This window comes from Suncus etruscus, chromosome 16 (genome assembly GCF_024139225.1).
Source record: "Suncus etruscus isolate mSunEtr1 chromosome 16, mSunEtr1.pri.cur, whole genome shotgun sequence".
NCBI lineage: Eukaryota > Metazoa > Chordata > Mammalia > Eulipotyphla > Soricidae > Suncus > Suncus etruscus.
The window spans coordinates 16,215,292-16,228,219 of NC_064863.1; the positions used below are offsets into that span (position 1 = coordinate 16,215,292).

The following is a 12,928-nucleotide window of genomic DNA, read 5'->3' on the forward strand; positions in this document are numbered from 1 at the left end:
CCTTGCAAGCTTCTGACCCAGGATAGACCACGGTTTGATCACCCCTCACCCCATATGGTCCCCCAACCCAGGAGCAATTTCTGAGTGCATAGGCAGGAGTAACCCCTGAGCATCACTGGGTGTTGCCCCCCCAAAAAAAATCATGCTTTCTTAACATATGTGGTCTTAATGGAAATCAAAGCTGAGTTTGAAAATTCTCATTTTTGAATCATAATGTAGAGCTCTACCAAAATGTTCCTTGTAAAACTCTTTTCGATGAAAAATTATTATTATTTATTTTGAGATCATACCATACCCTTTGTTCAAGGATCACTTCTGACCAAGTGTAGGGTACAAAACTATGGGGGTTCAAACTCAGGTATGCTGCATACAAAGCTAGGCACCTTCCCTACTGTGCTATAGTTCTGGCCTGAGAATCTTCCCCTCATTTTGCTGTTAATCTTTTATATGTCTTCATTGAATCACAAGTGGGAGTATTTGTTAATTTTCAAATCTTAAAGAACAGAAGATAAGGGTTTTATTTTTTTCCTGATCAATTGATAGCAAAAAAGAAAAAAATCTGAAGTGTAAAAGGTATCATATTGAAGTTTATGACCCTAATTCTAAGATCTGGTACACACAGGTGCCAAAATAATGTTTGTCAAATTATGCATGCATCAGTTCTGTGCTCATTTATGGTGTATCTCTATTGACTTTGCAAGACATTGTTCTCAAATTGCAAGACTACCCCCAGTGAAATCTCATCCTGAACATCTTAGGAATGTTCTTACAGGGAGCCATCTGGTCTTTGCCATTCATTGCTTTGTAGAGTGGGTTGTCTTTTCGAGCATGTATCATCCTTTTGTCTTCAACTCAGTGATGGCCCCTGTATGACTGCAATTGTGATTTTTATAGTTCATCTCCCACTGTGCCCAAGCTCCTGTCTGTTACTTAATGAATATTAAGGAATTAGAATAATTAGAAATGATGTAATGCTTCCAAGGAGTTGACAGAACCCCACTTCTCGGTAATTATGGTAATTTATTTTTGAATTCCTCTAGTTCACAACCTATTTTATGGCATTAGGACTTGAAGAAATACGTGGAGACCAAACACTAAAAACATTGAACTCTTGTAGTGAGTGATACTTATTTCCATAACACTATAAGCCACAATTCAAATTATATCTTGCAACAGAGATAACACATTAAACAGTCTTTATATGTAAATCAGGAATGGTATTAGAATTCCAGTATCTAATTTCTTCAGCAAAGTTCTGTGGGGTGCTTGAAGAAATTATGAGATTTTTACGTTAATCTGGCATTTGAAAACCTTTCAAGGAAGATAATATTCACATTTCAGATATTTCGGATATTTATATTGGGGATTCAGCAAGCTACTATTATAACTCAATAATAAAAATAAATTGTTATTTAACTATAGTGATGAGAACTATTTATACAAATAAGTTGTCCAAATAAAAAGTGCACATTAGAAAATACATTAAAAAAATTGTTGTGCCAGAGAGATAATGCAATGATAATAGTCTGCAGCATGGCCAACCAGGCTCAATCCTCATAGCATATATATGATGTCCGCTGGATCACTACTAGGGGACTGAACACACAGTCAGGAGCAGATTCTGAGCACTGACCAGCAAGTAAGCTCAGAGCATCGCTGGAATGGGTATCCCACTCTGCAAGCCCTCCAAAAGAAAAAAAAATTGTCAATGTCATTAAGTAATAGGGAAATGGAAATTTAAACCAGAGTTTAGATTCTCACAAGAATGATCATAAAATTAAGAATACTCAATCAAACACACACACACACACACACTGTGTGTTTTGGGAATCTTTGGAAAAGTTTTTTAACTGTTGTTGAATGAACTCAGCATAATTTTAGCATGTCACCTACTATTTAATCTCTGTGTGTATAGTCTAGAAAACACACAAAACACGCGTGTGCACGCACACACACACCACCTAGTGGATAGCTTAAGTAGTAGTAGCGTATAGGGACTCTGAATTCAGGAGTGCTCAACCCAATAATACCTTCATGGACCCTATACCCTTAAATGTCAGCATTGTGAGAACAAATCATCACTTTGTTGTTTTGGAAGTGATCCTTGGCCCCACTCCACCCTCTATCCACGGGAGATGACCACTGGGATAGGACAATAATAGGAAAAAGAAATCAAATCTGTTGTTGGGATATAGTATAAGTAGGGCACTAATCTTTGGGAAAATTTTTAACTGTTTTGAATGAACTCAGCATAAATTTAGGCATGTCACGCTTCGTATTTAATCTCTGTGTGTATATCTAGAAAACACACAAAACTGTTACACCAGTGTTCTTTAGCAGCTTTGTTTAAGAATAAAAATTGGGAAAAAATCCAGACAGAAGTGGTTTCATGTGATGATACTTCTTCTAGGTAAAGTAGGGAAGCATGAACTCATGGACACAGGAAGCAAATTAGGGGATTGTTTTGGGGTAAAGAAAGGTGGCAGAGTGACTATTGATGAGAATGACATTTATTTTTTGAGTGATGTGTTTGGTTTCTGGAATCAGGAAGAACAGGTGATTGAATGATTTTGGTGTGACTTTTAGAGAAGCTAAAAGAGTAACATTACAGCTTTAGATTGCATAACATTAGACTCCTATTGGTGAGGTGCTCCCAAGTGCTGCTCAGGAAATCCAGGGGCCCCAGGAGAAGCCTTAGCCTCGCCAGGCCAGTGGTGCTCTGCACAGGTCCTGAGGATGTTTTTGTTTTGGTTCTTATCTTCTTGTATCACTCCAATCTGCTGGGCAGCTACTGGAGGCCCTCAGAACTGTATGTACCATGGATCAAAGAACATGTCAGCTTCCTGCAAGGTATTTACCTTAGCCTGAATCATCTTTTTCCTCTAGCAATACATACTCAATAACAGGGGCCGGGAAGGGTGGCGCTAGAGGTAAGGTGTCTGCCTTGCAAGTGGACAGACCGCGGATCGATCCCCGGTTCCCATATGGTCCCCCCAAGCCAAGGGCAATTTCTGAGCACATAGCCAGGAGTAACCCCTGAATCGTCAAATGGGGTGTGGTCCCAAAAAAACCAAAAAAAAAAAACCTCAACAACAACACTTTATGGAGCAAAGGATTAGGGAAAACTGATCTTAACTGCTCTATAAAAGAGGGACAATAATGGAAAAAAATGTTTGAGAAACTTTCTAGAATTCTGAATGAGACTTGGTTTCAAATTTTGAATATCCTTTATGATATATTTCTTAGTATTTATTTCTTAGTGTGTATTATATTTTATTATATATTTTTATTATTTTTATATTTCTTAGTATTTATTTCTCAATGTATTTTGATCATTAAAAATTGAAGGGAATGAGCAAAATAATCTCTCCATCTTATGCTATGTGGCCGATATTTTCTTAAGTAGAATCATTTAGCAGTGCTATACATATCTATAAAAAACCAAATTCAATCCCTACCTGGCTTTTGGCGATAAAACTATTCTATGACTTCTCTTCCCTAGGCGTCTGAATAATAACGAATTCACCGTGTTGGAAGCCACAGGAATCTTCAAGAAACTTCCTCAGTTACGTAAAATGTAAGCCGTGCATGGGAGCCAGCTTCTCAAATTGCTATCAAGTTGTTCTCTGTGTTTCCTAACCCCTTTGCAGTTTTGTGTATATTTTCTTTGGCAATTAAAAAAAATAATCAAAGTTCCAGGAACATTTCCAGACAATGGAACAAGAACCTAAGATCATCTCCAAGATGATGCTGAGCAGTTGAATCTTTTCTAAGTGTTCAAATGATGCCATCCCTGTTTTCATTGCAAAGTTCCTTTCATTCAAACAGCTGGTCGTGATAGATGGCCACAGCAAGAATCTAGCCATCTAAGCACATTAGGGATGAGCTTTAGTAATGTGTCCTAACTTCCTTACTATTCCCCAAACCATGCTGTTATTTCTCTTTTCAGCACATTGGTGTCAACTATTTGACATTTTTGCTTCATTAAACTTTCATTAGGGATAGCCCAAATTCATTGATTGGCAGACTGGCTTGGTAGCACATCTGTGTTCCTGTAGATAAAACTCATATTTCAAAAGAAGTTCAGTAGCTCAGGCAGTTTTACCAGCACTGAAAATATTGCACCATTGGAAGCAGAGAGATAGGACAGAGGGCAAGGGCAGAGGTCACTGGCAGCATCCTCCACTTAGGCAGGAAATATTAGGAGGACAAGTTCATTGGCCCATCGTGGTCTTTTCCTTCCAAGTTTTAGTATAGTGTGCTGCCGGACGCAAGCACCCATCATGGTCTTGTCCTAAATGTGAACTGACTTCTGTCATAAAACACCATAAGAGTCAATGTAGCCTGAAATGACTTTCTGTGCTCATGACCCCCGTTTAACTGTCCCTCACAAGATGAAACTCATTTCCTTATTGTCTTCCTTTTTCATTAACACTAGCCAGCCTGTTTTTTGGTTTTGTTTTGTTTTGTCTTGATTTGGGGCTACAGACTAATTGGTGCTCACGGGTTTTAATTCCTGCTTCTGAGCTCAGGGTTACTCCAGGCTGCTCAGGTATTGGTGTCAGGTGTTGAACTCTGATAAGTCATGTGGTATGGACAAGCACTTTAACTATTATTCTATTGCTCTGCTAATATAAGTCCTTTCTTTTAAACTAGAATAAAGCCTTGAGATTAACCATTTCATTCTCCAGCTAACGAGAAGCTAGTAGATGCAGATATTCTAAGAGAATTAAATATACCCAAAATAATTGCTGTATGAGCCAGGGGAGATTGAAAGGACTGAAGCTCTGCTCTGCTTGCAGGGAGACTTGGTATTCGATGTACCTGCACTGCACCACTCCTGCAAAAACCACTAGAACTGACCCAGGAGCAGTTGGCAATGGTGGTCAAAATAGTATAAATAAAAAGCTTGAAAAGGGGCCGGTGAGGTGGCGCTAGAGGTATGTGTCGGCCTTGCAAGCTCTGAGCCAAGGAAGGACGGCAGTTCGTTTCGAGTCCCCCCGGGGTGCCCATAATGGTCCCCCAAAGCCAGGGGCAATTTCTGAGCGGTTTGGTAGCCAGGAATAACCCCTGAGCATCAAATGGGTGTGGGCCCGAAAAACAACAACAACAAAAAAAAAAATAGCTTGAATAAAAGATACCTGACCCAGGGCATTCCTTCCTTAGAATGAGTAAAAGTAAACCAAGAGAAAGGTGTTGCTTTATGCACAATCATTGTATTATGGGCATGAAGTTAGTTTTTGGACATAGCATTATGAGAGAGGTATTATCTGGAGGTAAATTACCATTCAATGAACATTACGTGAGTGCCAATGCTTTTCTGAATCATTGTACAGCTTTTAATAAGGAGTATCCCTATGTATTTAAAATGTTTTAATTACATTTTGAGGGGAGGCATCAGGTTTGACGATTGTCATCTAAAGAGTTTGTTCTCTGGACACGTCAAAACCTCATTTTGTATTGATCAGGAGTGGAAATTTTGCCCTAGAGACATTCTCTAGTGTCTGTTTTGTTTGATGGGATCTGGAAATAGCGTCATTTGTAGACCCCAGAATCTGTGATGTGAAGAGCGTTGGAGATGGAAAAAGATTTTTGTTCAGGAAAAGAAATTGATTGTGTTTTCTGAATTGGCTCACTGTTATCAATACCTAGTCTCAAAATCATTCTTTCAACCAATTTTCTTTTCATTAGAAATTTTAGCAACAATAAGATCACAGACATTGAAGGAGGGAGCATTTGAAGGCCCTCCGGGAGTCAATGAAATCCTTCTCACAAGCAATCGTTTGGGAGAGTGTTCAACATAAGATGTTCAAAAGGGCTGGAAAGTCTCAAAACTTTGTAAGTGTTTCTTATTGACTTGAATTCTTATCCCACAGGAGAGTAAATCATTGTGCCCCATTATCTGAAAAATGCTAGATCCTGCACTTCCTTCCCAACAACTCTCTCCTTCTCATCTGTCTGTGTTCGAAACAACTAAAGCCCCTGTTCCTGTCTTTTCTTCAGTATGTTGCTTGCAGGAGTTGACTCTCCTGACTGTGGACTCCTCAAAGAATCAGACATTGTGCTTTTTCTTGTACACAGTTATGGGTGTCTGTTCTTTCTCAGAATGAGTTTGTTCTCTTTTCCTCAAACTCCTTCAAATATTCCCTCCTACCCCAAATCATTAAACTCAGCATCAACTTCAGCTCTTGAGAAGAATAAGAACTCCAACATTATAGCAAAGAACTGACATAGTCTGTTCTGGTCTTATTGAAAAAGTGAGAGATTTGTTAATAGTCAGTTGTTTACCATCTCTTCCCTTGAAAACATGCTGAGAGGGATGTGTACTTGGTGAGGATTGGGAAATGGTAAATTGGAAGTTTATGTTTGTGGACAAAAAGGGGGAGAACAGGTGGAAAAAAACATGCATGCTTCTTGGCTGTCTACTGAGGATATGTATAGACTCAATTCCTTCCAAAACATTATTGTGTTGGATGAAAGAGATTTCTTTTTTTTTTTTTTTTTTTTTTTTTTGGTTTTTGGGCCACACCCGGTAACGCTCAGGGGTTACTCCTGGCTATGCGCTCAGAAGTCGCTCCTGGCTTGGGGACCATATGGGACGCCGGGGGATCGAACCGCGGTCCGTCTCCTAGGCTAGCGCAGGTAAGGGCAGGCACCTTACCTCCAGCGCCGACCGCGCCGGCCCCCGAAAGAGAGTTTCTTAAGCATGGGAAAAGATACTCAACAACTGCAAATCTGAGCAACTTTCCAAAACTATGTGAAGGACGTGACAGAATTCTAACCAAGAAGCAGCTCTTGGTGGGATTGTTGTGGGTGAAAAATATCCTCTCTGAGACCCCACTTTTCCCTAGGCCCGTCAGTGCCACACCTGGGCTCAGATATCTAGAAATCCATGATCTGCTTTTTGTGAGAAGCACAGGGCAGAGAGTCACAGGGGTCGTTCCTCGATCAAGAGTGATGTGTAATATAGCATCCCCAGGTCCCATCCTGCAGAGAACCTGTGCATTTGGGCTGTAGAAAGGCAGAGGACAGGCTGGAGGAGCATTTGGTTGCTATGATTCTTTTATTCCTGACCTAGCAAGGCCTCCTGAATGAAGAGGGCCATTGCAAATAAAGAAAAGATCTTTTATTTTTACCACTGACTTAGCACAGTGCCAAAATAGGTGGTACCTACTTATTTCATGGTATTCCATCTTTAAAGCGATTGTTTGTGTTTAATTTATTTTCAACACTTTGTTGTATCTTACCAACACCTTCTAACATTCTGCGGGAGGCCAGGTGCATCAACCCTGTCTGGGAAATTTAAGGAAAATAATTGAAACATCCAGCAATTCTGAATAAGATTAAAGCCAGCTATTATTTTTGTGTTATTGTCTTGTTTTGGTACCATACCTGGCAGTGTTCTAGGGTACCTCCTGATCTGCACTCAAAAATCATATCTGATGTGCTTGGAGAACCCTATAGGATGCCTTGAATTGAACCTGGGGTTGGGTATGTTTAAAGCAAACACCCTATGCTACCCACTGCATTATTGCTCTGGCTCCTAAAGGCAACTATTTTTACCAAGGAAATTTAGAAGAAGCTTTTTTCTTTTGTACAGCTGTTCATGTCCCTATAAGTAAACAGGCAAGACTTGAGTCCTTGGGTCTCTGCAGGCATGATGGGAAATTGGCAGCAGGCGTCCATCTTAATGAGAGCAGATTCCAAAGCACAGGTCAGAGTTTTCTTAAGAAAAACACCTTTAAACCCTGATGAACAATAGAAATTGTTCTACAGGAAGCTACTTTTAAAGTTGTAAACTAAAAGTGATGTACTCACATTCAGCCGATAAAACAGTTAGTACTGGCTTGCAGGAATACGTGGTGAAGTTCCCTCCAGTAACCAGCCAGTGTTGGCATAGACTTAGCATGTGTGTCCATGGGATGCCATCACTCATGCATCTGTTGTGACTATTGATTTCTTTCCTCCTGCCTTTCTTTTGAGTCTTACCTTCTTTCTGCTCACCCTTCCATGAAACACTGTCTGGGATCTAGACCCTTTGTGATCATGGAAGTATAATGATAGCATCCAGAGAGATCAGAGTCAGTCCACCCTGAGTAATCTCTGGGGGAGATTCACCCTACTTTTAAGAATTGAGTTGCCTCGGAGCCGGAGCAGTACGCTGTTTGCCTTGCATGCTCTAACCTAGGACGGATCACAGTTCAATCCCTTGGCATCCCATATGGTCCCCCATGCAGGAGCAATTTCTGAGCACATAGCGCATAGCCCTGAGCATCACCAGGTGTGGTCCAAAAACCAAAAAAAAGAAAAAAAAAATTGAGTGCCTTATGAGCAGCTCCATGCATTTTATTCCTGTAGCTAATTCTCAGATCTGTAGCCATTGAATGTCCGTAGCCATTGAAATGACAAGTACCTGGCCAGTAGAACAGTCATGAGTGGATTTGTTTGGGAAGAGGGGTTCCTGTGGGTCCAGGCCGAAATGATTGCATGATGCTTTGTCCTCTATGACACTGTTCTCTCTTTTTTCCCTCCAGGATGTTGAGAAGTAATCGCATAAGCTGTGTAGGGAAGTGATAGTTTCATAGGACTCAGTTCCGTGCGTTTGCTTTCCTTTATATGATAATCAAATTACTACAATTGCACCAGGGGCATTTGATACTCTTCATTCTTTATCTACTCTGTAAGTATGAAAACTCGTTTCTTTTGTGTGTGGATTGAGTCCAGTGTGTGATATTTATTACTTTTATTAATAGGCAAGTTAATACACAATGAGATATTTCATAAAAATTGGATCAAGAATTTAGGTTTCACCGAGGGCAGATTTGTTTGTGTTCAACTATTTATTTAAATATTTTTCTAAAAATATTAGAGGCTTTCTCCTGTTTTCACACTGGAGTCTTTAGTATAACTAGTATAAAAAGTTGATAGTGCAATTTCCAACCAACTTTGTTCCAAAGGATCATTTTCAATGACAGGAAACACATTAGAATGTCCAAAGCAACAATAAAGGCTGGTCACTAGAGGGTATGTACTATAATATTAGAGAAATATTTAAGAAATAAATTGAGCCTGTCTGGGAAAATGTTTTAGTCAGTCTAAAAATAAGGAATATTTTAAGTCTGTAATAGAATTCAAAGTGTCACACACACAAACACACACATAATTTCAATGTGTTTCAAACTTTGGTGTCTCAGGAGCTAAAAAGCAGCCTTTGAAATTATAAATCTTTTAGCTAATTTGATTTTCCTTGTAATGGTAGCAACTCAGTGTACTAATCTTAACTCAAAAGGGAGTTAGAGAGAAAAAAAATAACCATGTTCTACATGATTCAAATCACTAAAGAAATCATTTGAAGAGCATCCATCCATCTGTAAAGCACTTAATCCTCTTTGCACATAAAATGTGACATTTTACATCGAGTGACTAATTTGTGCTTATTAAAGATGGCATGTTTATAAATAATGGGATTGTCAATAGGTTTGTGCTGAAGTAGTGAGATGCCAAAAGTATTGAGATTTGTAGAAGTAAATTCATTTTTATAACTGGCATTTAATCAACTCAGCTGTCAGTTTAGATGGGAAACCTATTCTCTGGAGCAAATAAGAGATGGAAATCTTGAAATGACAAATTAATGAAATAGCTGTTGTCAGGTTAAACTCAATAATATAAGGTAATCAGCCTTCATCTTTATATTAAATTACTGCATTATCAGTGTAGGAAAGTTGACAGCCAGAGGGATCTCTGACAAGTTTAAATTATCTCTAAATGAGATATCTATCAGGATCCACTGCTTAAACCCCAAATTGCTGCCTTCACTGTATTTTTTGCATGAAATTATTTCAAGAACTTTTATATGAAAGTGGTGGTGTTATATACCAAGTAATAAACAAATGTTGAACAGGAAGTACATTCTATAGAGTGTGGAAATGAATGGGGACTGGAAAGAAGAAGAAAAAGTTTGGAAAGAAACTGTGGAAAAATGGTGGCATGGAGTCTTGAGGACTAAGTTGAGACCCTATGTTTAACATTGTATGTTTTCCATGTGTCCCTCAGAAATCTCTTGGCCAATCCTTTCAACTGCAATTGCTACCTGGCTTGGTTGGGAGAGTGGCTCCGGAAGAAAAGGATTGTAACAGGAAACCCACGATGTCAAAAGCCATATTTCCTCAAAGAAATCCCCATCCAGGATGTTGCCATTCAAGATTTCACTTGTGATGATGGTAAGAAAACCTTGGTCAGTCTTCACCCGCTGGTGCTTGTGGCACCTTCCTGGACTGAGGGAAACACAGGACTGCTTCTCATGGGAATTATTTGGAAGGGGGGGGGGGGTTGAGCCACACTTGATGACACTCGGGTATTCCTGGCTATGTGCTCATAAATCATTCCTGGCTTGGGGGATTATAAGGGATCTGGGGGATCAATCCATGGTCCATCCTAGGTTAGCACATGCAGGCAAATGCCCTACCACCTGTGCCACCTCTCTGGCCCCTCAATGGGAATTTTTGGACATCTTTTGCTTTGTTTTCTTGGTGTTTTTAAAACTCCAGAGTATTTAACTTTTATAGGCTGCACTTTCCCTCCTTGAATTGGTGTTTCTGCTTGTTTTAGAAGATATTACCATGTCCCACTTGTTGATGAAGTTCCTCTAACTTTATTTAAACTGATTTTTAGCATCTGGGGCTTCACTCTCATGAAGGGTCAGCAGATAATGAGATGACTGAGGTCAATAGCAGGGAAAAGACCAGAACAAAATTAGTTTTGATTCTAGAATTTCCGTAGTGTGAGAGCCAAATACCTGGCAGACCAAATTGACAGGAAGGAGAAAATTTTACCCAATTGACTGTGGTCCTGCCAGGTCTTCTAGATTGTGAGAATTCAGGGAATAAGTATCAGTCAGGTGACCCCTGAGCAAATCCAGCTCACTACAGAATTATTGTAGTCACCAAAATCATGTCCAGTAGCATCTCACTACTCTTGAACATGGCATGGGGGCAAGAGGCCAGATATGGCCAGAACCCCAAACCCCAAGTATTCCTACCATTTGGGGAAAAGAGGAAATGAAAGATGCAGGAAATGTGAGCCCATGGAAATTAAGAGTTCAAAGCAAAGATGAGGTGGAATGCAGCCTTATCCATGCAAGGTAACTGTTCTACTACTGAGCTACTCCCTGGCCTACTTTTAATTTCTTTCTAAAAATTCTCAGTATTATAAAGCTGGTTATAATTTAGTAGGATTTACTTTTCTTCAAGTATTGGAGAGACAGTTCAGTAGGTAAAGACTGATCTTCCACTGGCATCTCTTCTTGCTGAACACTTGAGAGGGTCTTCCCTTTTTTCTCTCTTTCCCAAATACTTTTTTTGATCAGCAGCTGGGAACTCATTTCCTTCACTTTCCTCCTCTGCCTTTGGACACAAATATGTTGCTTTCATTTACTCTTTCCATGAAATCCTTCTTGGGGAGCCACAAATATCTAGAAGCATGATGGCACATATTCCCATGGCCCACTTGTGCTTCCTAATCCTCGTAACCACTGTGTTCCTATGAGAGAAGGGGATGGCTGATCAGATGGAAATTTGAGCTACTCATCAAATATATTCTATTTTACTTCATAATGCTCTATCTGTCATCATCCTTGATTCTGATCATCACAGTAAGGAATAGAGCAGATTTTGTCATGATTGTGAGTGAAGAGCTCATTTGAGTCCGATGTTTTGTTTTGTTTATTTTTGGTTTGGAGCCATACCCAGTGATACTCAGAGTATACTCTGGTGTTTCACACTAAGAAATCAATTCTGACTCCTGCGGGTGCTTAGGATAAGGGATAATAGAGATTGAACCTGGGTCAGCTATGTGTAAGGCAAGAACCTTACCTGTTGTTCTATTGCTCTGGCCCTGAGTCTTACATTAAAAAAAATAAAAAGAGCCTTTTGTAGTTTAGGAAACAATTTTAAATCAATCTGTTTCTTTCACTGTCTTCAAGTTCATGATTTTACAGTTTTTTCATAATTAAATGTAATTAGTATAAATAATTGAACAAAGGAAATATCTTCTGTTATTTTTTATCATAAAAATTATGAATAAGGGGTGGGGCCGGAGAGATAGCATGGAGGTAAGGCATTTGCCTTGCATGCAGAAGGACGGTGGTTCGAATCCCAGCATCCCTTTTGGGATGCCTGCCAGGAGTGATTTTTGAGTGTAGGGCCAGGAGTAACTCCTGAGGGCTGCCGGGTGTGACCCCAAACCAAAAATAAACAAACAAAAATTATGAATGTGGGGATTGGAGTGGTAGCATAGCAGTAAGGTGTTTGTCTTGCACACGGCTGACCCAGGACTGATGCAGGTTCATATCCCATATGGTCCCTCCAGCCAGGAGTGATTTCTGAGCTCAGAAACAAGAGTAACCCCTGAGTGCCACCAGGTGTTACCCACCCCCCCAAAAAATTATGAATATGGGCCCAAAGCAATAGCACAGTGTGTAGATAGAGCATTTGCCTTGCACAGAGCTGTCCCAAAGTTGATCTCCAGTATCCCACATTGTTCCCCAAGCCTGAGTGATTTCTGAGCTCAAAGATAGGAGTATCCTCTGAGCACCACCGGGTGTGACCCAGAAAGAAACAAACAAAATTGTGATTTGTCACCTGAAATTCTGTCAAAGGTGATTTGAAAGAAGTGTCATTGGAACATATGGTGTCAGATTTGATTGGGAAAGCAAAAGATTCTATAGTTCAAGACTCTAGTGCAGAGGTGGTGAACACGGGGCTCTCGACCCGCATGAGGCTCCCGGCCAAAATGAATCCGGCTCTTTGCCTCTTATCATGATTTTGTAGACTGGCTCTTTGCCAAGTTTGGATTTTGTTCTGCTGCTCCTGAGGAGGGACCTCTGAGGAGAGATCTCCAAGCGCGGAGTTCCGTCTCCCATCCCTCCGAA

General features: G+C 40.0%; 1 protein-coding gene across 1 annotated transcript in view; it reads left to right on the forward strand.

Moving 5' to 3' along the window:
• Nucleotides 1–12,928, forward strand: part of SLIT2 (slit guidance ligand 2) — a 375,780-nt gene that overhangs the window by 274,534 nt on the left and 88,318 nt on the right. The window contains 9 exon segments of the mRNA XM_049789962.1: nucleotides 3,503–3,577; nucleotides 5,692–5,725; nucleotides 5,727–5,786; nucleotides 5,788–5,811; nucleotides 5,813–5,838; nucleotides 8,535–8,565; nucleotides 8,567–8,611; nucleotides 8,613–8,680; nucleotides 10,054–10,220. Coding sequence (XP_049645919.1) covers nucleotides 3,503–3,577; nucleotides 5,692–5,725; nucleotides 5,727–5,786; nucleotides 5,788–5,811; nucleotides 5,813–5,838; nucleotides 8,535–8,565; nucleotides 8,567–8,611; nucleotides 8,613–8,680; nucleotides 10,054–10,220 — 530 coding nt within the window.